Source organism: Idiotropiscis lumnitzeri, chromosome 2, assembly GCF_059441095.1.
Source record: "Idiotropiscis lumnitzeri isolate Australia: NSW breed Sydney's pygmy pipehorse chromosome 2, RoL_Ilum_1.0, whole genome shotgun sequence".
NCBI lineage: Eukaryota > Metazoa > Chordata > Actinopteri > Syngnathiformes > Syngnathidae > Idiotropiscis > Idiotropiscis lumnitzeri.
The window spans coordinates 16,247,043-16,273,176 of record NC_142392.1 but is presented as its reverse complement, the minus strand read 5'-3'; the positions used below and the strand labels follow the sequence as shown (position 1 = coordinate 16,273,176).

The 26,134-nt window shown below is 42.7% G+C and overlaps 3 protein-coding genes across 3 annotated transcripts in view; 2 read left to right on the top strand and 1 right to left on the bottom strand.

The window, feature by feature from the left end:
- Window positions 1–26,134, top strand: part of LOC148341813 (uncharacterized) — a 91,349-nt gene that overhangs the window by 19,365 nt on the left and 45,850 nt on the right. The gene's annotated exons all lie outside the window — the stretch shown is intronic.
- On the bottom strand, window positions 1,698–5,583 carry LOC148341817 (uncharacterized). Its single transcript, XM_088288707.1, has 2 exons — window positions 5,165–5,583; window positions 1,698–3,460 (listed from the first exon to the last, which is right to left on the bottom strand). The coding sequence occupies exons 1-2, from the start codon at window positions 5,286–5,288 to the stop codon at window positions 1,968–1,970; spliced, it is 1,617 nt and encodes a 538-aa protein (XP_088144833.1). The 5' UTR covers window positions 5,289–5,583; the 3' UTR covers window positions 1,698–1,967.
- On the top strand, window positions 21,933–25,196 carry LOC148341816 (uncharacterized). The gene is made up of 2 exons (XM_088283764.1): window positions 21,933–22,752; window positions 24,180–25,196. Exons 1-2 carry the CDS (start codon window positions 22,161–22,163, stop codon window positions 24,842–24,844), a joined length of 1,257 nt encoding a protein of 418 aa, XP_088139890.1. The 5' UTR covers window positions 21,933–22,160; the 3' UTR covers window positions 24,845–25,196.

Sequence of the window (26,134 nt, the reverse complement as noted above, 5' to 3'; positions counted from 1 at the left end):
GAGCGGAAAACGGCATTCAACACTCCCTTGGGTCATTTTGGCCTTTTGGCCTCACAAACGCCCCTGCGGTGTTCCAAGCCCTCATGAATGACATCCTGAGAGACATGTTGAACCGGTTTGTTTTTGTCTACCTAGATCAGGGGTGGGCAATTATTTTTTCCATGGGGCCACATAAGAAACATAAAATATTGTGGAGGGCCGGGCCAAAAGGCTGAACTCAATTCTGCATAATATTAATTGTATTTCTTTTTTAAAAAGCAGTAAATAGCACTGTTTTGACAAGCTGGCAAGAGTATATATTAAAGTTAAGCAATGAAACTAAATACCAAATAAACTGAAAAAATGAGGTTGCCTTACAAAAATTTATTCATTCAAATTTCTCAACACAATGGTAGACAAAATATTAACATTTTTTACTATTTGTGACTCATATTAGTATAAACATATTCTGTCACATTCACTTCAAAACACATTTTGAGTTCCATATACTGTTGGATAGTTGTGTAAAGGTTCTGAGCATTTTAAAGACATCACAATATTGTCTTTTTGCACCAAACATTTAGCAAGATACAACATATTGACTGTCACTGAACTGTGATTTTGAGAAAAAGTGTCCCAGTTCATTGTTATCTGGTGCCTTACAGTAACATGCCTACATTTGTGGTCTAACTGCCTCATTTGGTGTTTCAATGTTCATTTTTCTTGTTCAGTGAGAACCAATCAGTCAGAACCAAGACTGGTCACTTCTGTGAGCTCCAGTCCCTTCATAGTTTCATAAAGAGAATTACTTCCCATATCTAAATTAGGCCATTTAAAAATACATGACTTTTTTAAAATTTATTTCAATGTATATTTAAGCTTGCTTATGTAATAATACAATATTTATTCAATTATTTTAATGTGTAAAATTATCAACAATTTAAACCTTTTTATTTCACACTTGAATGTTTCTTAACATATTTGTTCATTTGAATATGTATGTAATTTAAATTATTCCATCCATCCAGCCATTTTCTGCCGCTCATCCGGGGTCGGGTTATTGAATTAATTTAATACTTAAGTATTTTTTATATTTCAATATTTATTTCAATATTAGGACTCTTCTCAATGAGTTCAATATTTATAAAATGTTTCTATATTTGTTATTAATTGAATTAAGTCTGTATGTGGTTTCCAATGTTAATATTTCCCTATTTCATTATATAACTAATCCAATGTATAAAAAATATAATATAGCATAAAAAAAAAATATTTGGTATATTTGACAAATGATTTAAGTTTTTCCGAAGTGAGATTCTGCTTAACAACAAACCCCAAACGCTTGATAGAGCTCAACCTAGAAAGTGTATTTAGCCAGTCAGAAATTTATTCAGAAAGTGTAATATTAAATGTATGTGAGGGGATATTTGAAGAGTTTGAGTTTTGTTCAATGGACCATTCATATACGAGCCAGCCAAACACAGCGAGAAAACCAGCACTGACTCCAGTCGCCATCAAGTTGCCAAGTCCTGACATTCCAAAACCTTTGAGAGAAACTGAGACTATTCGCGTTTCTCTTTCTTGTTCTTTTTATCGTTCAACTTCTACATCTGTTTTTCACCTTTTCACGCAGCGTAATGAAAGCCAGTTGAGCAAGTGGAACAAGTGATTTTATTGATGATTGTGGAAGGCAACGATTTCATAAGCACCGTTTCTTCTCACACCTTTTCCATTAAATTCGATTAAAAAGACAACTGAAAAGCATAACGTAAACAAATGTTATTCCAGGCAAAGGCAATTAATTTTATTTACATGTTTGATGTAAACACAAAAAAAATCATCACTCAGACACAATGGTTATTCTGGCACTCATCCCATTGGCTGAATGTCAATAAAAGAGCTTTGCAAAATTACATTTTTCAAAATCACATTTACATCTTACCACAAAGAGTCAGTTCCTTCAGTTTTTTTTGTCTTTTTTTTAAGCTTCAAGGATCGCTGCAATTCTCACCAGCACAATTGTGTCTCTCAGCACCCGTTTTAGAAAAGAATTTTTTAGCACAAACGCTGCAACTGAATGGCTTGTCTCCACTGTGTGTTCTTGTGTGACTTGTTAAATATGATTTGAGAGAAAAGCTTTTACCACAAACCAAACAGGAAAATGGTTTTTCTCCAGTGTGTGTTCTTGTGTGATTTATTAAATCAGACTTTCGAGAGCAACTCTTGCCACAAACTGAGCAGGAAAAAGGGTTTTCTCCACTGTGTTTTCGTGTGTGTTCTGTTAAACTTGCCTTTCGAGAGAAGCATTTTCCACAAACTGAGCATGAAAAAGGGTTTTCTCCAGTGTGTAATCGTGTATGTGTTTTTAAATTCCACTTAAAAGAAAAGCTTTTGCCACAAACTGAGCAAGAAAAAGGGTTTTCTCCAGTGTGTGTTCTTGAGTGAATTATTAAATGAGAGCTTCGAGAGAAACTCTTGCCACAAACTGAGCAGGAAAAAGGTTTTTCTCCACTGTGTGTTCTTGCGTGGCTTGTTAAATGTGTCTTTTGAGAGAAGCTTTTTCCACAAACTGAGCATGAAAAAGGTTTTTCTCCAGTGTGTGTTCTTGTGTGATTTGTTAAAAATGACTTTACATTAAAGCTTTTGCCACAAACTGAGCAGGAAAAAGGTTTTTCTCCACTGTGGTTTCTTGCGTGGCTTGTTAAATGCGACTTTTGAGAGAAGCTTTTTCCACAAACTGAGCATGAAAAAGGTTTTTCTCCAGTGTGTGTTCTTGTGTGATATGTTAAACTCGAATTATGAGAGAAGCATTTTCCACAAACTGAGCAGGAAAAAGATTTTTCAACACTGTGTCTTCTTGCGTGGATTTTTAATTGAAACTTTTGAGAGAAACTCTTGCCACAAACTGAGCAAGAAAAAGGTTTTTCTCCAGTGTGTATTCTTGTGTGGCTCGTTAAATTTGCCTTATGAGAGAATCCTTTGCCACAAACTGAGCAAGAAAACGTTTTTTCTCCACTGTGCGTTCCTGTGTGCCTTACTAAATGAGACTTCCGAGAGAAGCTTTTGCCACAAACCGAGCAGGAAAAAGGTTTTTCACCACTGTGTGTTTTTCTGTGCCCTTTTAAAGACAGCTTTGAAGTGAATGAGTCAGTGTGGCATGCACCTTTGGCTTGCCCATCATAATCATAATCATCATTAGTATCATCATCATTGTCATGGGCGTCTGATAATGTGTCCTCATTTTGTGCTTGTGATGGCCCCCAGTGGTCTTCATCAACTTCTGTTGTCACGTGATGACTTGAGCTGCTGCTTGTAGGCTCCGCCCCTCTGTTGTCCTCACTCTCATCCTTGTTTTCATCTTCAGTCTTAAAAGGGACAACGTTCACTGGTGACTTGTTGATCTCCTCCTCCTCCTCCTCCTTTTTGATGTGAGTCAAGTCTGGCTCTTCTTTCACAGAACAGAGATCGTTTTCACAGACGTCTGCAGGACACAAAAAGACAAACACAAATTTGGTTTGGTCAAGTCAAAGCTCAGGCGGCGACTTTGTCTTATATTGTTTCTACCATGCTACCTTGACTTATGCCTGCCGCACACGGAGCAATGCGTGCGACCCCAACTTGGACCGGACCATGGGGGCATTTCACAAAATTACGTCCGACGATGTAAACCTCCCTTTAGCAGCACAACAACAGTGATAAACGAGCTATTAAAAAGGAAGCACGTTGCGGCTAATGCCGATTACATTCCTGACATAGTCACAGATGTTTCTGGAAGCTAAGCGAAGTTAGCACACACAGGCTATTGTGTGCGTCTGATGGAACACCTGTTGTGGGACCCTAACATATTGATGCAGACCACTGGGACCATCGCAACATAATGTCATTGATAAAATAGGAATCCTTCAAGCGAAATATGTTTTCAAGTATTTCATTTTGCATTTATGGATAGTTTCATCGTGGGTACTTTTTGCTTCCATTATAATCTGGATCCCTAAAAGAATTAAAGGGGCCCTGGCATCAGAGTCGCTATTTATTGTATGATTTACGTTTGTTTTTTTTTTACCCAAAATGATATTTATCCTGCGAGTAAGTTCCGACATTACCCTTTTTATTTTTATAAAATTTAGGTTTTGAAATAAATTTTAAAACAAAATTACGTTTGAAGAGTAAAAGTTCTTACACATAAGCATTAAGCAACAACACTTTCACTCTGACTTTCATGTTGACATATTTGAATAATGACTGTATATTTTAAAGTTATCCAATATGTATTCAAATTCGACGAAAGATACACCAAAATATTATGAGTTCACTGAATTATTTTGTAACTGCAATGATGCTTAACAGCCAGAGGGTGTCAGTAATGAGTAACAAAGTAACACAAGACCTCCCACTGTTACGTCATCATTGTCTTTTGCATACATTATCAAGAACTATGAGTTGCAGTCGAGATGCAAACCACCTGGGCTAGAGGAACTTTATTACCAGGAACTAAATGTTGGTGGAAAAGGGGGTTGTGACGTTCTCCCTTTTTAAGCCCATAGTAAGCCAAAGATGCAGATGCATTCCTTGCAGCATGCACTTGTTCACTGATGAGATCCGTGAAACCTCGGATGGATGCATTCAATGTATTTTAAATGTTTGGATGGGGTGAAACTACGCACACGTGCACAAAACAGTGCAGGGCCACCCGAGGTTCATTGACTCTCACCCGACCAAGCCAGTACAAAGTTCATAAATAAAAAAGACTGATACGTACTTCATTTTTAAAAAGAAAAAGTTAATATTTTGTGTTTTATCCACTAAAATTCATCAACCGCCATTGATGTTTTCGCCGCAGTGTGCACATATTTTAGATTCAAGCAGAATTCCTTCCGTAAGGAATTGCTTGAACAAAATATAAAAACCAGAAAATGTTATTTTGTTATTTTAAATGTAAATTTTATACTGGAAAAAACATGGAGTTAACCCCCCACTATTGTTTTTTCTTTGGCATTTATTTCCTGCACTGATTTTATTTGGCATCAACAAATGTTCAGCAGATCTGCAAATAAAAGGCAAGATTAAAAAATAAAACGCCAATAACCTTGAACGATTTCCCCAAACAACTTAATGTTGTGATGCATATTTTTAACGATAGAAAGTCGTTCTTTACAAAGCAAATGAGAGTAAAACGTGTACAAACCTGCTTTGAGTGGCACAACACGAGGCTGGTTGCAAACTTCGTCCAGCAGTTGAAGATGTTGCTCGTTCTCTTCTTTTATTCCACAAAGTTCCTCTTTGTACTTGGGTGTCGTTCTTTCACACATTTTCAAATGATAATTCCAAAAAATCCGCACTCGATCTCTGGTTGGCGATGAGTCATGTGCCTCTTTTCGTTAGCGGCTAGCAAGCTAACAAGCTAAGCTAACAAGCTAAGCTAACTACGCCGAAAAGCATCAACGCGCGAAGATGAGGTTATCGGGACACAAAGACTTAATGAATTATGTCGTAGTCCTTTAGAGTAGCACTGGACATCCTGTGAGAAAATTACAGTCGGTTCCACACTAAATCAGAAAAAATTAGCGGTGGACTGCTTTTGTTCCGGTGTGGAGGGGTCGGTGGATGTGGTCGAGGTCCTTCGTAAACTGCGCGCTTGCTTATGACGTCATGCTTTAAGCACGTATTTTTCAAATATATTTCTTTGCCTCTGTGTTTGTTTTTACACCTAGCTGTTCTCTTTTAATATATATTCTATGTAATATTTTAATTCGGTTGATAACAAAATGTAACAAAATAATTAAAATAACGCCACAAAAGCGAGTCAGCTCCGACGTCACTTCCGCCTATTTCCCGAGAAGCCGCTGCTGGAACAGCAGTGGGACGTTTACGTTTCTCCTACCGAACTTGCAACAATGCTGTGGTTCACTCGGGCTGCAAGATTCTATGAATATAATGTCTGCATATACTAGCAGTGCTTCTCAATTATTTCACACCCGCCCCTATTAAGAAGAAAGAAGATTCGCTCCCCCCCACCACCATTTTTTTCTGTCTGATGTTAGATTGTCAAGAAAATATCCCTTAACTAAGCTAAATTAATAAGAAATATAATTTTGAGAAATATTATTGTGTGGATCTCGAAACTCAGTACTCTGTTGTGCAAATATTGATGAGATGACAAATATTTGTCATGTTATTGTTGGAGTTGAGTCACCGTGGAAATGAGAAGTAGTTAGTAAATCAACCTTTAAAAGCCAGGGCACACCTGCCAGAGGCATTGGTCGGCAGCCTGTCGTATAGAAATTTTCCACCATAACACAACCAGACGTCTGCACAGGAAAGCGGGGGTCCTGCTGGAAGAGACACATTCGTTTCACACCAATCCCACGGTATTTGTCCAATTGTGTGCCCTGCTCCATTCAACTTCAAACACGTAAAATTTTGCTTGGCCACCTCATTATCAAACCCTTGAATTCTCTAAATCAATTGTGTGATTGAATAATTTCGCATATATACCAACCTCGGGGTCTTGTTCACAATTTTTATAAAACAATATCACCTGTGTGTCTGTCAACCTATCCGAGCTGTCCTCCCGTTCCTCGTACATGACCGTCTGGCTGCAGTGGTACTGTAACATCACAATTTTTGTCTCCCCTCCTTCTGTCTGAAAAACAGTCTCATACATGAGAAGCAAACATACTAGAAGCGTAGAAAGCAAGCCTGTCATCCAGAAATAATCAGAAAAAGGACAGCCGTGTCCATTTTTATGTTTGATTTGTATGTGTTTCAATTGGTCAGTATCTGCCCCTCTCTTGACCTGCCCATCCGGGCGGTCAACCTTCAGGCTCACCATATTGGGGAAAGAACTCCGGTGCGGGTCGAAGTTGTGAGTAATAGAACCACTTACGACCTTTTGTATCTAATTGCACCGTACTTTCATTTGATAAATGCTTTCTGTTTAATTAATGTTTAACATACTTTAGTAAATATGAACCTGCTAAATTAAATAATTGCCCTTCTCTCCCGTAAGTGTTTACAATAATGCCAGCAATCGTTATACAATCCTTCAAAATATGCATGCTAAATAATCGCAATAATACCATAATTAATTGTATTCAGTCACCTTTTTCAATTTGTTTGTGAAGCTTGTATCAGTCACTTGAATAATATATTTTAATTAACGTAAACCCACCAAATATTATATCTATTTCAATTCTCAGACTGTTGTAATAGCTTTCTTCGAATGTAATCTAGACCGTGTCATCCTCACAGGCATTGGCCCCAGAAACAATTCTCCAACGTATACATTTAGTTTTGCTGATAATCACCACAATTCAGCAGTGTTGGTTCGCAATAATGTCCAAATGATATCCAGCTAATATAGCACAATATTAGAATATGACTTCGCAACATGGGCAAATCATTCCTGAATTAAATAAAATTTAGTTCACTGAGTTCAAATATCTAACTGTGTTTAGAGATTACAATTTAAGCCTCGAGCTAACGCTCTAATTTTGACTGTTTTTTGACAAATTTTTAAAGCAACCCAAATGAAATAGTAACCATTTATGCTTAAAATAAAAATTCCCAAAACTATAATAACGCAGATACCAAATTAAACCTTTTTTTTTTTTTTTTTTTAACGGGAAGAATAGGTGCTCTCCAAGACATAAACAGCTCCAAGACCGCTGCAGTCTTCACCTCCCATTGTCTCCCGAATGCTTCAATCCACCTCCAGGCCGTGCCCACACTGCTTCTGTCAACTGGGGAGGGTGTAGAGACAGTAAAAACAATACACACTGTTAAAAAGGTCAGGTCGTTTTGTAGTATGCCGTTGTAGCACCCTCTGGTGGCTGGCCTGTTCATACAATTGAATTTTAGATGGGCATGTTTTTAGCCACCTATTTTAGGACCCACGAAAGGTAACAGACAAGGGATGTACAGTCATTCTCTCCGAAGCCATCCAACCACAAGGTGTGCGTGCATTAGCATGTAAGTGACCCAACATAAAATATCCTTTTTTGTGGGAACGCGATTTGTTTGTGGGCATTTCAGTTAATGTTGTTTGTGCTGTTTTGTTGATTTGTTATGGTTATGACTACGGCAAATTAGTATTGTGTTGATGAGGTTTTCCATTGTATCCGCTCATGTTTTCTTTTTATTTTGTTCTACAGAAACCACACACACAAACACATCCATATCGAAACAAATTAAAGATTACATGGACCAAACTGGTTTGATTATTCCTCATCTGGACAATATTGTGTTCTAACTGGACATACTGCAGCGGTTATCAACTCCTGAAAATCAGTCCTACAAGCAAATATTTTACATGGTCCTTCGAGCCGGATTCGATAATTACTGCAGACAACGATGCCCTCTCAGGAAGAAGTACAAACCAGACCTAAACGTTTAACTCACCCTCCACACTACTTAAAAGACTATGATGTTACAACTGAACATCACGAGAATGACTCTGAACATACTCAACTAATGGAATCTATAAATGAACAACAATTTTCTGAAGACAGTCCAGCGGAAGAGACCATAATCTCCTGTTTGACATACAATCAGTCAATACAACCACCAAATAATCAAGAAGCAGTACAAATGAGTGGTGAAAACAGTCTTAGAAAAAAAGAGTCATCACGCCAATGTCGTCGTGAGTCTTCAAGTCCATGTCAGCATCGCCGTGAGTCTTCAAGTCCACGTCAGCATCGTCGTGAGTCCACAAGTCCACATCAGCATCGTCGTGAGTCCATAAGTCCACGTCAGCATCATCGTGAGTCTTCAAGTCCACATCAGCATCGTTGTGAGTCCACAAGTCCACGTCAGCATCGTCGTGAGTCTCCAAGTCCACGCCGTCGTGAGTCCTCAAGTCCACGTCAGCATCGCCGTGAGTCTCCAAGTCCACGTCAGCATCGTCGTGAGTCTTCAAGTCCACATCAGCATCGTTGTGAGTCCACAAGTCCACGTCAGCATCGTCGTGAGTCTTCAAGTCCACGTCAGCATCGTCGTGAGTCTCCAAGTCCACGTCGTCGTAAGTCTTCAAGTCCACGTCAGCATCGTCGTGAGTCTCCAAGTACACGCCGTCGTGAGTCCTCAAGTCCACGTCAGCATCGCCGTGAGTCTCCAAGTCCACATCAGCATCGTTGTGAGTCCACAAGTCCACGTCAGCATCGTCGTGAGTCTTCAAGTCCACGTCAGCATCGTCGTGAGTCTCCAAGTCCACGTCATCGTCCTCATCCACACCGTCGTGAACCTCCAAGTCCACGTCATCTTCATCAGCAACACCGTCGTGAGTCTTCAAGTCCACGCCAACGCCGTCGTGAGTCTTCAAGTCCACCTCACCGTCCTCATCCACACCGTCGTGAACCTCCAAGTCCACGTCATCGTCATCAGCAACACCGTCGTGAGTCTTCAAGTCCACGCCAACGCCGTCGTGAGTCTTCAAGCCCACATCATCATCGTCATCGTGAGTCTTCAAGTGCACAACAGCGCCGTCGTGACTCTCCAAGTCCACGCCAACGTCGGTGTAAGTCTCCAAGCCCACGTCACCGTGCTCATCAACATCGTCGCGAGTCCCCACATCCACGTCAGCATCGTCGTGAGTCTCCGTGTCGACGCCGTCGTGAGTCCCCAAGTCCACGCCATCGTGAGTCTCCGCGTCCACGCCTTCGTGAGTCTCCAAGTCCATGTCGTCGTGAGTCTCCAAGTCCACGCCGTCGTGAGTCTCCAAGTCCACGTCGTCGTCCTCATCAACCTCGTTGTGAGTCTTCAAGTCCACGTCAGCACCGTCGTCCACATCATCGTCGTCGCGAGCCTCCAAGTCCGCGCAGCCACCGTAGTGAAGCTTCAAGTTCGCGTCAACATCTTCGTGAGTCTGCAAGTCCTCACTATCACCGTCGTGAACTTTCAATTTCACACCATTGCCAGCGTGACCATGAGTCTCAGAATCTACGTGAATGCCGTCATGAACTCACCCAGCAGCGTAATAGACAGTATTATTCTCACCACCAGCATCACTATGAGTCAGGCGATCAAAGACGAATCATGTCCACCTACATTGATTCAAGCTACAACCCACAAAGTGATAGTCCAGAGAACAGATATGACCCCCCTAGATACAATACACGCCAACGTACACTTTCACCATCTCGTGGTGAACCAACATATCGAGGGCCAACTCCTACTATTCCCCATTTTGTAAATGAAGACCCACGAGAGTTCACACGTCTTAGGGTCGCACTCGATAATCTCCTGCCACGGGATGCGACAGAACAATTTAAATACCAGATTTTACTAGATCATCTCAGGCTAGAGGAGGCACTACTTATAGCCGATTCGTACTGTAGCAGTCGTTATCCATACAGTGACACTATGGATGCTCTTAATGAACAATACGGTCAGCCCCATCAGTTAGCACTGAAGCGTATCGCCCAGCTTAGGGATGAACCGAACATCAAGAGCGGTGACATAAAATCATTCCGAAAGTTTGCTCTAAAGCTTCGGGCCCTAGTAGGAATGCTGGACCAGTTGGGCGACATAGGCCAAACGGAGCTAAAATGTGGATCACATGTCACCCGAGTATTAACTAAGTTGCCGCATCATCTCAGAGCAGACTTCAAGAGACATATTAACCCTCTTAGAACCCCCATCCCTACCTTAGTACACTTATCAGATTGGCTCGAATACGAAGTCAGGGTACAAGATGATAGTATGCAGTCCCCCCAAACCGCCAGCAGAGACCGCCCTTTCACCAAGAAAGAGCAAGCACAAGGGGTTAGGCCTAGAGGTACATTTGTTCTCCTTGGTAGTGATCATAATCAAATAGAAAGCACAACAGTTACATGCGAACCCGAAGAAACTACAATGGAACCAAAGAAATTCTGCCCATTCTGTAACACCACTCAACACTATCTCAACCATTTTACAAACTTTAAGATTCTCACAAAAGAGCAAATTAATAACTGGATTAAGACATACAAGAGGTGCTGGAGATGTGGGCGTAACCATTTCTCATCACAATGCACTTTAAAGGCAAGATGTAATAAATGCAAAGGGAAACACTTGGAAGTGCTTCATGAGGTAAATGCCGGTGAATTTCCCACTCCCACATCCATCCATCCGATCATGGCCGACAGCCCCCGTGCAATAAATTCTACCGCCGAAACACTCTATGTGGACAGACCAATTGGACACAATAAAGTGCTGCTCAAAATTACTCCTGTCACCCTGAGACATGGAGATGCATCACTCGACACCCATGCTGTGCTCGATGATGGATCGGAGCGCTCTTTTCTACTTCACGAGGCAGCTCAAGCATTAGGTATCCTGGGGAGCCCGGAGGACTTACACCTGCGCACTGTACGGCAAGATGTCTGTATCATTCATGGTGCCTCTGTGTCATTCACCGTGTCCTCAGCGACCAATCCCAATTATAAATACCAAATACAAGATGCCTTTACAGCTAAAGAGCTAGCTCTAGGAAGTCATTCCTACCCAGTAGCCGCCCTCAAGACGAAATATCACCACCTGAGAGAGTTGCCAATCCCTGAAATATATAATGCACAACCACTGCTCCTAATAGGGTCGGACCATCCACACCTCATCCTACCAACAGAGCGTGTCCGGCGCGGACCACTTGACGGTCCAGCTGCAATCAAGACAGCGATGGGCTGGACCCTGCAAGGTCCTTCCAGGTACCTGAAGCATTCCCCCCACTCCGCGCAATGCCATTTCACCTCCACTCAGCCACCCCAAGCCAATCTTCTTACTCATGTCGAACGTTTATGGCAGTTGGACATCTTGCCTTATCGAAGTGAGAGGGTGGTTACCAGGTCCAGGGATGACACTGAAGCACTCGAGACGTTATCCCAAAAACCTGTCAAGGGTGACGTAAATGGTGCCTCCAGATATGCCACACTCTTGTCGTGGAGAAAGAATCTGCCACAGCTGGTCGCACCCAAAGAAGCTCTTCTACCTCATTCACGCAGTATGGAGAAAAGGTTAACAAAGGATAATAGGAAGTTGATAGCTTATAAAAACGAGATCAACAAGCTACCCACCTTGGGATACACCAAGAAAATCACACCTGACGAAGTCGATTCCAGCGAAGGTTGGTACATTCCCCATCACACGGTAATGCACAATGCCAAAAACCGAATAGTGTTTAACTGTTCACTCAAGTATAAAGGACTATCACCGAATGAACATCTGCTGCCCGGCCCCAGACTCACCTCAAGTCTTTTGGGGATCTTGTTGCGGTTCAGAAAGAATATGGTGTCCATTAGCAGCGACATAAAGGGAATGTCCCACCAGATACGTCTCCTTCCCGAAGATCAGTCGTACCTGAGATTTCTCTGGCGGAACACAGTGACTGAACCCCCTGAAGTGTACCAGTGGTTAGTTCTGTTGTTCGGAACCGTCTCAAGCCCTTGCTGTGCTACGTTTGCTTTGCAAATGCATGTGACAAATAACAGTCAACCTAATGAAGATGTGCGTGCGGCAATTGAGCGTTGTTTCTACGTAGACAATTGGCTGAAAAGTTTACCATCAGTCGAGAAAGCTAAGTCACTAGCCAACAAACTACGAGATTTGCTGGCAGAAGGTGGATTTGAACTCAGGCAGTGGGCAACCAGTCACCCAGAAACGCTTGAACACCTTCCCGTTGAGTGCGCATCGGAAAGTACACAACTTTGGGTCACTCAAACCCATCATGACCCATCTGACATCGCAGATCCCGATCCCATTACACCAAATACACTCTTGACGGGGCGGCATGATTCATCTCTGCCACAGGTGGTGTACCCCGAATCCGATCTTCTGAGCAGGAAGCGCTGGAGACAGTCAAATTCTCGGTGACCAGTTTTGGAAATGCTTCACACAAAATCACCTGCCCGCCTTACAAACTCGTAACAAATGGACAGAGGACAAGGATGACCTCAGGGTCGGAGCTGTGGTGATGTTGGCGGACCCACAGTCTCAGAGAGCCCTTTGGCTTGTCGGAATAGTTAAGACTACTATACAGGGAAGAGCCAATAGGATCCAACCGGCAGAGGTTCGCGTGAATGACAAAATTTTCGTAAGACTGATGTCTCGCCTCATAAAGTTGCCCGCCTTTCCACCAGAAGAAGACAATTAACTGGCTTCAAGTGATACAAATCTGCTTCTCAGATTTGGGGGCAGCTGTTAAAAAGGTCAGGTTGTTTTGTAGTATGCCGTTGTAGCACCCTCTGGTGGCTCGCCTGTTCATACAATTGCATTTTAGATGGGCATGTTTTTAGCCACCTATTTTAGGACCCACGAAAGGTAACAGACAAGGGATGTACAGTCATTCTCTCCGAAGCCATCCAACCACAAGGTGTGCGTGCATTAGCATGTAAGTGACTCAACATAAAATATCATTTTTTGTGGGAAAGCGATTTGTTTGTGGGCATTTCAGCTAATGTTGCTTGTGCTGTTTTGTTGACTTGTTATGGTTATGACTACGGCAATTAATGTTGTGTCGATGAGGCTTTCCATTGTATCCGCTCATGTTTTCTTTTTAATTGCTCCACAGAAACCACACACACATACACACATCCATATCGAAACAAATTAAAGTTTACATGGACCAAACTGGTTTGATTATTCCTCATCTGGACAATATTGTGTTCTAACTGGACATACTGCAGCGGTTATCAACTCCTGAAAATCAGTCCTACAAGCAAATATTTTACACATACAAATGGTAACACGTTAGATTTGGTATTAACCCGAGGCTTAGCATCCTCAAAAATAATTGTATTACCATATACCAGCGCTTTATCTGACCATTACTTTATCAAATTTGAAGTCTTGGCTCACTGTCATCGTTCTGACCATAATCAAAATTATAGCAGCCGTAACATTAGCTCCTCAACCATCGTTGCGTTCTCTGAGCTACTCCCTTTAGCAACTGCTTCGTTTCCTAATTATATTGGTACGATTGATGATCTCACAAACAACTTTAATGTCGCTTTGTTAAATGCGCTTGACTCCGTCGCGCCTTTAAAAACTAAAACTCGTCCAAAGAGGCTTACTCCGTGGTTTACAGAGGAAACGCGCGTACTGAAACGATCTTGTAGGAAGCTTGAGCGCAAATGGCGTGCGACCAAACTTGAGGTCTTCCGTCAGGCATGGTGCGATAGTTTACTAATATACAAAGAAGCGCTTGATCTAGCCAAAACTAATTATTACTCTAGATTAATTGTTTTACATAAAAACAACCCTAAATATTTATTTGATACCGTAGCAATGCTAACGCAACAGCAACCAACCTCGGATAGCTCTTCCTATTCAGATCACGATTTTATGCAATTTTTTACTCAGAAGATAGAATGTATTCGTGATGAGATTAAAGACACTGTTCTTAAAATTCCGTTGAATTCCGCGAAAAATGGTGTTAATAGGGACATTAGGGCTGATAACTGTCCGATAACATTATGTCAATTTAAAAAAATATCTCTTGAAAGCCTAACAAAATTGGTTAGTGCGGCAAAACCGACAACTTGTGTGCTCGATCCGCTTCCTGGTAAACTAATTAAAGAACTGTTTACGACCCTAGGACCGTCTGTTTTAAATATAATTAATCTATCACTTACCACGGGTGTAGTACCAGCAGCTTTTAGGACCGCCATTATCCGACCGTTACTTAAGCAACCAAACCTTGACCCAGAGAGTCTCAACAACTATAGGCCGGTTTCAAATCTTCCGTTTATTGCAAAAATTCTTGAAAAAGTCGTAGCGCAACAACTTAATGAATATATGACTGCTAATAATCAATTTGAACCTTTCCAATCGGGTTTTAGAGCCGACCACTCTACTGAGGCGGCCCTTGCTAAAGTTACTAATGATCTTCTCATAGCTATGGACGCCGACACCTCATCAATATTACTCTTACTCGATCTTAGTGCCGCTTTTGATACCGTTGATCATAACATATTATTAAAACGCCTTGAAACGTGTGTTGGCATTTCAGGTTCAGCGCTTTCTTGGTTTAATTCGTATCTGTCGGAGAGGACGCACCGTGTAATTCATGGCAATACGACTTCGGATCTTTGTAAGATCATATGTGGAGTTCCGCAGGGATCGGTACTTGGACCTCTATTGTTTAGCATCTATATGCTACCGCTTGGTGATATTATACGGAAATATAACATTAGTTTTCACTGTTACGCTGATGATACGCAATTATACATGCCGTTGGATATAACGAATCCCCGCGACTGCTATAAATTAGAGGCGTGCCTTGCCGAAATTAAACAATGGATGTCTTTCAATTTTTTGCGTCTTAACTCAGATAAAACCGAGATGCTCATCATTGGACCAGCGCGTCATCGGTACCTTTTCAAAGACACCACTCTGAATATCGATAAATGTAATATTATCCAAAAGGATTCAACAAAAAATCTCGGTGTTATATTTGACGCAACTATGTCTTTTCAAATGCACATTAAAAATATTACTCGAACTGCGTTTTTTCATCTGCGTAACATTGCTAAAATTCGCCCAATTCTATCAACGTGTGACGCGGAAATCTTAATCCATGCGTTTGTTACATCTCGCCTCGACTATTGTAACGCTTTGCTCTCGGGTCTCCCCATGTCGAGTATTAAAAGTCTGCAGTTAGTTCAAAATGCAGCAGCTAGACTCTTAACTAAGACGAGAAAGTTTGATCATATTACCCCGATATTAGCCAATTTGCATTGGCTTCCGGTCCACTTGAGATGTGATTTTAAAGTTCTGCTACTTACTTTTAAAATATTGCACGGCTTAGCACCTTCTTATCTCGTTGACCTCGTGGTACCATATGTTCCGTCCCGAAACCTTCGCTCACAAAATGCTGGTCTTTTAGTGATCCCGCGAGCCAAAAAGAAGTCCGCAGGTTCTAGAGCGTTCTCTATTCGGGCACCAATGCTTTGGAATGCACTTCCCTCAGATATTAGAGGCGCCACCTCAGTAGAAATGTTCAAAACACTATTAAAGACGCATTTATACTCTTGTGCATTTAGCTGAAATATTTGTTGGCCTGTTTACTGCCGCTTTTTTTTTTTTCTTTTGTTTTCTTTTCTGCCCCCTTTTCCCCCGGCTGGGGGATTAGGTGACGGTGACCCACTAGGAAGTTTAAGGCATTGACCAACTGGGCATGCACCTGTTCCAGTGATGTCGTCTTCCTGCAGCGCGACATTTGATCAATTTATTTATATACTTTAGCATCTAATTTAATTATTTGTTGGCCTGTTTACTGCCGCTTCTTCTCTTTTCTGCCCCCTCCTTCCCCTGCTTGGGAATTAGGTGATGGGGACATGCTTTGAAGATTACGGCACTGACGAACCGGGAAGGGACCTGCTCTGCCGAAGTCGTCTTCATGCAGCGCCTTTTCTGATTTCCTTATATTTCAGCACTTCATTGAACTACTTGTTGGCCTGTTTGCTATTTCTGTTCTTTCTTTTCTGTTCCCAATTCCCCGAATTAGGTGATGGCGATTCACTTGGAAGTGGCTGTACTGAATTTACACCAACTGACCGGTACAAGATCGAAGGCTCATCCTCGGATATGCTGCCATGGATGAGGACCCACTCCACTGAAGTCATCTTCCTGCAGCACTTCATTCAATTGACTCTTATATTATCTCATCTATTATTGCATAGCATCATTGTATGTGCCAAATGTTGCCCAGTTGGCATCCATTGCAGCCTGGTCATCCTGGAAGGGGGATTCCCCCATCTGTGGTCCCTTCTCAAGGTTTCTCACTTTTCCCCTAATGAGGTTTTGTGAGTTTTTCCTTGCCCTCCTGGGGGTTAAGATCGGGGATGTCGATTGTGGCTATGTAAAGCCCTTTGAGACTGTCTGTGATTAAGGGCTATACAAATAAAATTGACTTGACTTGACTTGACTTGTGGCAGCGAGGCGTCCCGCCGCCCCATGAGGAGACAATTGGGGGTAATGGGGTCAGGGTCCGCAATCTCAGATGACGTGTAGCCCAGAGGTTTTGAATTGAGCATCCCCTCAATCTCAACTAGTACTGTGCGTAATACCTCATCTGTAACGATCTGGGCTCCGATGGTGACTTGAAGGGCAGTCTTCAATGAGCGAATCTCCCGCTCCCAGCATCCGCCAAAGTGTGGGGAACCAGGAGGGTTAAAGGCAAACCTGATTTGTTGGCTAGCAAGCTGTTGCTGGAGCTCAGGATGAAGCTCTTGAAATGCTTCCTGTAGTTCTCGTTCGCCTCCTCTGAAGTTTGTTCCCTGGTCACAGAGAATCTCTTGGGGTTTCCCTCGTCTGGCTATAAAGCGTCTCAGGGCCATCAGGAACGCATCTGTGTCCATACTAGGAATCAGGTCGAGGTGGACTGCTCTAGTGGTTAGACATTTAAATATTATCCCCCACCTCTTTCCGTTCCTGCGTCCAATCTTGATGGTGTATGGCCCAAAACAATCTACGCCGGTGGAATAGAATGCAGGTTTGAAGAGACGCAGTCTGGCCGGAGGGAGGTCCGCCATCCGTGGAGGATTTGGTTGTCCTTTCCACTTCTTGCACTTCACACAGGATCTCTGATGCCGGCGTACGGCTTCGCGTCCACGTAGCACCCAGTACTTCCTCCTGATTTCAGCAAACACTCGTTCTGGCCCGGGATGCTGTAGCTTTACATCATAATCCTGTATGATGAGTCTGGTCAGAGCATGTTTAGGGTCCAGAACAATGGGGTGCACTTCATCCGCTGTCAGGAGGGGGAGACGGCGAAGACGGCCTCCTACTCTGATAAGACCTGTTTGTTTATCAAACTCAGGTGCAAGTGAGATAAGTCGACTTGATTTAGCAATGGGTTTGTTGACCTTTAACTGGGTGACATCCTCAGGGAATGACTCTCTTTGAGATTGTTGCAAGGCTTCCAGCTCAGCAGCAGCGTAGGAATCAGTCGTGAGGGGCTTCTTGGAGTTGGCCGCCCCATGAAACTGCCGGGCAGTGGCCTCAATGAAACTGTCCCATGTCTCGTATTGAAGAGGATCTGGAAGACTAGAACTGGACAGAGTTAGCACGAGATGATGTTTCAGCTCACCTTCTGTCATCATGTGCTGACTTGAGCTGTTGCTTGGAGAGTCCAGTCCGCATTTATCCACACTTCCACCTTCATCCTCACTCTTTAAAGGAAGACCAGTCAGTGTGATTGCCACATCCACCTCTTCTTCTTTAATGTGGGGAGACGCTTCCTCCTCTTCCATTACTTGGAAGGGTTTTGCTTCCTCTTGCTCTTTAATGAAGAGGGGCTCTGTTTGCTTTGCCACCTCGTCAGGTGCCTCTTGAATATTCAGAGGCTTCTGCACTTCCTGTTTGATGTGGGGGCAGTCAATCTCATTCACTTCAATGGAGGAGGCCTCTGGCTGCTCCTCCTTTCTCACTTGAGGGAGCACCCACTTGTCTTCTTTCACATGCATGGGTTCTTTGTTCTGGGCTAGCTTTTTAATGCGGGGTGACTGTCGCTGAGGACGAACATCTACACTGATATCTGCCTTTTGAAATCCAAATCGAGTCTTCTTGAAAACAGCGTCCTGTCTTGACCGAACTGTTAGCTTCTCGCTGCGGTAGGGAAGCACCTCCATCTGCCATATCTTCTCAACGCATGAGAAGAGCTCTGTGGATGAAGGGGTGGACGTAAAAAGGCAGTGACTTACATTCGGGCTTGACTTAATGGCTTGGGCTGGCCCTTGTAGAGTCCATCCGAGGCGTGTCTTTACAGCTGCTGGCCCACCAGGTGGTCCTGATCTGACTGGCTCTATTGGTGTGATGAGGTGCGTGTTGTCAGCACCAATCAGCAGCATCGGCTGGACCCTGTTCAGTGACAGAAGAGGCAAACCTGACAGATGTTTATACTTCTGCTTAAGTGCGGCAACTGGATGAGAATGCTTTGCTAGACTCAGTTGAGCGGCTGTGAAGGCATTCGGGATACTATATATCTTGTCAGGGCTGTCAGCTGGCGAAATCGTGAACGAAACTGACGCTCCATGGAGCTGATCCAGTCCTGACCGGATCGTACGGAGAGCCATCACCTCCTTTCTTCCTTGAAGGCACAACTGTTTGGCAGCAGGCTGGAGCAGTATTGTCCGCTCAGAGCCATCATCTAAAATTGCATACGTCTCCAAGGATTTGTCACCGTTCCTCAGGAAGACTTTGCTGATCTTCAGCAACACCTTCCGGTTGTAGACTGGCCGGTCTGCATACAGGACTCTGTCGGTTGTGCTTACGAGGCAGCTTCCTTTTGGCGGTGAATGCGGCGCTTGTTCCTCCTCCTGTCCCCTCTCGTTCACGTCATGCAGCACAAGCAGATGTTTCCTGCCACAGTCCTTACAGGGGGCTTTGAGCGTGCACTTTGCCGCTTGATGATTGCGTCCACAACGCCAGCACTTCTTATTGACTTTAATCCACGTCACCTTTTTTTCCCTAGTCAAGTCCTTAAAATTAGAGCAGCTGTTTAGGAAGTGCTTGTCATTATCACAATATGGGCAGTAGGCCTTTCTCCTTTCCATCGCATTTGCCTTGTCAGCTGACTGTCCAGAGGCAGGTGGGTCTGCTGCACAGCTTGATCCCGAAGCTTTCTCAGTGTTCAGGAGGATAGTAGCAGACTTACTTGAAGATTTAGGAGCGCGCTTGTTATCATGCCTCTTGTTGGATGACTCATCTCTCTTGGGGGGCGTAATGCTGTCTTCCTGGACTTCTAGCTCATATTCCAGCCAATCAGCAAATTCGAAAAGGGTCGGAATGGAAACTCTAAGTGGATGGATGAATCTTTTAAAGCTGGCATTGAGGTCGTGGGGGAGTTTACTTAAGAGCCTCGAGACATGAGAGCCACAGGTTAATTCAGCCTGACCTTGTCGACCCAGCTGTTCTAACATGCCCACTAGTGAGCGCACATTGAGAGCGAATAAACGAAAGCTCTTAGCATCACCGCTACGTATGTTTGGACCATCCATTAGCGCTGCAATCCGTTGCACAGCAAGCTTGTGGGGCTGTCCATACATCTTGGTGAGAGCCAGCATCGTATCTGTGTAGGGTAGCCTGGAATTACAATAAGAGTCAGCCACGAGATAGGCTTCTTCACACTTAAGATGATCAGTGAGAATCTGGTACTTGTATCTCTCAGTGGCATCATGCGGTAATAAATTCTCTAAGGCTAACTTCATACGTGCGAACCCTCTGGGGTCTGGTGATGTGAGGCTGGGAATGGTGGGCTTTGGTCCTCTGTATGTGGTCTCTCTCTGTGGAACATGAGAGTAGGGCACTCGGGGAAGGCTGATTCTCTGCCAGCGTATGAATCTTCATACTGTGGGTCACTAGCTCTGAATGAGTGAGCGGTATGCCTTTGGCCATACATGTCGGCACGAGACGCACTTTGCGGGGGTGTGGCTGCGTAATATGGACTATATCCTTGATCTGCGGGTGGCTGTGAAACTTTGACTTGTGAGAAGTCCTGTATCAGGTTTCCGGACGACCCGCGTGCCTGATCTTGAAGCTGTGAGTGGGCTGGATTGTCCAGTTGGCTTCTGGTCGGGCGTTGATTGCCTCTGTCAAACCCACTGCGGTATGTGCCTGGAGGTGGGAGGTTAGGAGGAGGAGGATTGGACTGTAAGGCGGTCATCAGGCTCTGAAACTGTTTGCGGAGTTCAGCATTTTCTCGGCGCATCTCTTTAAGGGCGGCATTAAACTCACTGAGTGTGTTGGCATCCTGCCCCCTGGTGGTTTGCAACCTAAAATGCTGAGACCCCTGCTCGTGCTCAACATCCCCCAAATTTCCCGTGTCAAAGCCCTGGCTAGCCGGTGGTGATGGGGATCTACTAGTTGAGCGCTCCGTAGCTACGTGCTCCTCTGGTAATGCTCTAGTAAGAGCAGCTGGTCTTCGGAATTTACTCAGCGCACCTGGCCCACTTAAGTCATAATCAGACATACAGGAAGGCACCGATGTCAATCGTTTGGATTTGCCGCCAGGTGCTGCTAATTCTGAGTCCTGCATCTTCAAACAGCGATTTGCCATCCGGCTCGAAGGACCATTGAAAAATATGTAACTGACTAGTGCTGGGAGGAGTATGCAAATCGCTGTTGAGAGTCCGGTTAGAACTCCAATAATGAGGGTATGGTCTTGTGGTTCAGGTCTTTTAATAAGTTGCAGTCAAAGCACACATTTCTTGACGCTTCAATTCGTGTGGTTCTAAAGGAAATAATAAACATTGAACATTGCATGTTACTAATTAGCAGTGAAACGTGGATTGTACAGACAAACAAACAGTGGTATTAATGCTGTAACTTACTTGTCTCACGCACAACTCAAAGCAGGATAAATGTGGACTACAACTCAAACTTAGCTCGATAGACAGACTGACACGATTCTCCCCTCTTCCTCCTTCTTATATACACGCACGCACGCCCACACACGTGAGTTGGAGCACTAAACTCCGCCCTCTTAAAGGAGCCGGTGTCACAGTCTCTGAGCAGCCTTTTCTACAGACACGATTGTGATGGAGAGAATATAGGGCTGGGCAATATGACCTAAAATCAATATCGCAATAAAATGAGCAATTTTGCAGTGAAGTGTCCCCATGGTCCGGTCCAAGTTGGGGTCGCACGCATTGCTCCGTGTGCGGCGGGCACAAGTCAAGGTAGCATGGTAGAAACAATATAAGACAAAGTCGCCGCCTGAACTTTGATTTGACCAAACCAAATTTGTCTTTTTGTGTCCTGCAGACGTCAGTGAATACGATCTCCGTTCTGTGAAAGAGGAGCCAGACTTGACTCACATCAAAAAGGAGGAGGAGGAGGAGGAGGAGATCAACAAGTCACCAGTGAACGTTCTCCCTATAAAGACTGAAGATGAAAACAAGGATGTGAGTGAGGACAACAGAGGGGCGGAGCCTACAAGCAGCAGTTCAAGTCATCACGTGACAACAGAAGGTGATGAAGACCACTGGGGGCCATCACAAGCACATCATGAGGACACATTATCAGACGCTCATGACGACGATGATGATAATGGGCAAGCTAAAAGTAAAAGGGCATGTCACACTGACTCATTCACTTCAAAGCTGTCTTTAAAAGGGCACAGAAAAACACACAGTGGTGAAAAACCTTTTTCTTGTTCAGTTTGTGGGAAATGCTCCTCTCGAAAGTTTGATTTAACAATCCACACAAGAATGCACAGTGGAGAAAAACCTTTTTCCTGCTCGGTTTGTGGCAAGAGTTTCTCTCAAAAGTCGTATTTAACAACCCACACAAGAACACACACTGGAGAGAAACCTTTTTCCTGCTCGGTTTGTGGCAAGAGTTTCTCTCAAAAGTCGCATTTAACAAACCACACAAGAACACACACAGGAGAAAAACCTTTTTCCTGCTCAGTTTGTGGAAAATGCTTCCCTCAAAAGGGAACTTTAACAGAACACACAAGAACACACAGTGGTGAAAAACCTTTTTCCTGCTCAGTTTGTGGCAAAAGCTTTTCTCAAAAGTTCCGATTAACAGAGCATGCAAGAACACACACTGAAGAACCTCTTTCTTGCTCAGTTTGTGGCAAGAGTTGCTCTCGAAAGTCTGATTTAATAAATCACACAAAAACACACAGTGGTGAAAATCCTTTTTCCTGCTCAGTTTGCGGAAAAAGTTTCTCTCAAAAGGGATGTTTAACAAGACACACAAGAACTCACAGTGGAGAAAAACCTTTTTCCTGCTCAGTTTGTGGAAAATGCTTCTCTGAAAAGTCAACGTTAACAAGACACACAAGAACACACAGTGCAGATAAGCCATTCAGTTGCAGTGTTTGTGCTAAAAAATTCACCACTAAACAGCAGGCTGAGAGACACTGAAAAATATGTAACTGACTAGTGCTGGGAGGAGTATGCAAATCGCTGTTGAGAGTCCGGTTAGAACTCCAATAATGAGGGTATGGTCTTGTGGTTCAGGTCTTTTAATAAGTTGCAGTCAAAGCACACATTTCTTGACGCTTCAATTCGTGTGGTTCTAAAGGAAATAATAAACATTGAACATTGCATGTTACTAATTAGCAGTGAAACGTGGATTGTACAGACAAACAAACAGTGGTATTAATGCTGTAACTTACTTGTCTCACGCACAACTCAAAGCAGGATAAATGTGGACTACAACTCAAACTTAGCTCGATAGACAGACTGACACGATTCTCCCCTCTTCCTCCTTCTTATATACACGCACGCACGCCCACACACGTGAGTTGGAGCACTAAACTCCGCCCTCTTAAAGGAGCCGGTGTCACAGTCTCTGAGCAGCCTTTTCTACAGACACGATTGTGATGGAGAGAATATAGGGCTGGGCAATATGACCTAAAATCAATATCGCAATAAAATGAGCAATTTTGCAGTGAAGTGTCCCCATGGTCCGGTCCAAGTTGGGGTCGCACGCATTGCTCCGTGTGCGGCGGGCACAAGTCAAGGTAGCATGGTAGAAACAATATAAGACAAAGTCGCCGCCTGAACTTTGATTTGACCAAACCAAATTTGTCTTTTTGTGTCCTGCAGACGTCAGTGAATACGATCTCCGTTCTGTGAAAGAGGAGCCAGACTTGACTCACATCAAAAAGGAGGAGGAGGAGGAGGAGATCAACAAGTCACCAGTGAACGTTCTCCCTATAAAGACTGAAGATGAAAACAAGGATGTGAGTGAGGACAACAGAGGGGCGGAGCCTACAAGCAGCAGTTCAAGTCATCACGTGACAACAGAAGGTGATGAAGACCACTGGGGGCCATCACAAGCACAAAATGAGGACACATTATCAGATGCTCATGACGATGATGATGATACTAACGATGATGATGATGATGATGGGCAAGCCAAAGGTGAAAGGGCATGTCACACTGACTCATTCACTTCAAAGCTGTCTTTAAAAGGGCACAGAAAAACACACAGTGGTGAAAAATCTTTTTCCTGCTCAGTTTGTGGCAAAAGCTTCTCTCAAAAGTTTGATTTAACAATCCACACAAGAATTCACAGTGGAGAAAAATCTTTTTCATGCTCAGTTTGTGGAAAATGCTTCTCTCAAAAGGCAAGTTTAACAGAACACGCAAGAACACACACTGGAGAAAAACCTTTTTCATGCTCAGTTTGTGGAAAAAGCTTCTCTCAAAAGTCACATTTAATAAAACACACAAAAACACACAGTGGAGAAAAGCCTTTTTCCTGCTCAGTTTGTGGGAAAAGCTTTTCTTCAAAGTCAATTTTAATGAAACACACAAGAACACACACTGGAGAAAAACCTTATTCATGCTCCGTTTGTGGAAAATGCTTCTCTCAAAAGTCACATTTAACAAGGCACACAAGAACACACAGTGGAGAAAAACCTTTTTCATGCTCAGTTTGTGGAAAATGCTTCTCTCAAAAGTCACATTTAACAGAACACACAAGAAAACACAGTGGAGAGAACCCTTTTTCCTGCTCAGTTTGTGGCAAGAGTTGCTCTCGAAAGTCTGATTTAATAAATCACACAAGAACACACACTGGAGAAAACCCTTTTTCCTGCTCAGTTTGTGGCAAAAGCTTTTCTTTTAAGACAAATTTAAAAACACATACACGATTACACACTGGAGAAAAACCTTTTTCATGCTCAGTTTGTGGTAAAAGCTTCTCTCAAAATTCAAGTTTAACATATCACACAAGAACGCACAGTGGAGAAAAACCTTTTTCCTGCTCAGTTTGTGGCAAAAGCTTCTCTGTAAAGTGGAGTTTACGACGCCACTCAAGAACACACAGTGGAGACAAGCCATTCAGTTGCAGCGTTTGCGCTAAAAAATTCTTCACTAAACGTAGTGCTGAGAGACACAATTGTGCTGGTGAGAAAAGCAGCGATCCTTGAAGCTTAAAAAAAAGAAAACAAAAAACTGAAGGAACTGACTCTTAGTGGTAAGATGTAAATGTGATTTTGAATAAAATATGAAAAATGTAATTTTGCAAAGCTCTTTTATTGACATGAAGCCAATGGGATCAGAGCTAGAATTATCAATGTGTTTGTGTGATGATGATCTTTTTTTTGTGATTTTACATCAAGATGTAAATGAAATTAATTGCCTTTGCCTGGAATAACATTTGTTAACATTATGCTTTTCAGTTTTCTTTTTAAACGTACTTAATGGAAAAGGTGTGAGAACAAACTGCTTATGAAATCGTTGCCTTCCACAATCATCAATAAAATTACGTGTTCTACTTGCTCAACTGGCCTTCATTACGCCGTGAAAAGGTGAAAAACTAAACTCGAAAAAGAACAAGAAAGAGAAACGCAAATCGGCTCAGTTTCTCTCAAAGGTTTTGGTATGTCAGGAGTTGGCAACTTGATGGCGACTGGAGTCAGCGCTGGTTTTCTCGCAGTGTTTGGCTGGCTCGTATATGTATGGTACATTGAACAAAACTCAAACTCTTCAAATATCCCCTCACATACATTTAATATTTCGCTTTCTGAATAAATTTCTGACTAGCTAAAACCTCTTTCCAGGTTGAGCTCTATCAAGCGTTTGGGGCTTGTTGCTAAGCAGAATCTTACTTCGGAAAAAACGTATCATTTTGTCAAATATACTAAATATTTTTGTTCATGCTCTATTATATTTTTTATATTATTTTTATAATGAAATAGGGAAATATTAAAATTGGCAACCACATACAGACCTAATTCAATTAATAAGAAATATGGAAACATTTTATAAATATTGAGCTCATTGAGAAGAGTCCTAATCTTGAAATAAATATTGAAATGTAAAAAATACTTATGTATTTAATTAATTCAATAACCCGACCCCGGATGAGCGGCACAAAATGCCTGGATGGATGGAATAATTTAAATTGCATACATATTCAAATGAACAAATATGTTAAGAAATAATCAAGAGTGAAATAAAATGGTTTAAATTAATATTGATATAATTTCACATATTAAAATAATTGAATAAATATTGTAGTATTACATAAGCAAGCTTAAATATAAGTTGAAATAAATTAAAAAAAAGTCAGATATTTTTAAATGGCCTAATATAGATATGGGAAGTAATTCTCTTTATGAAACTATGAAGGGACTGGAGCTCACAGAAGTGACCAGTCTTGGTTCTGAAGTTCCGATGTAACCAGATACTGCCCTGAGAGAGAAAATAGGCCTGAG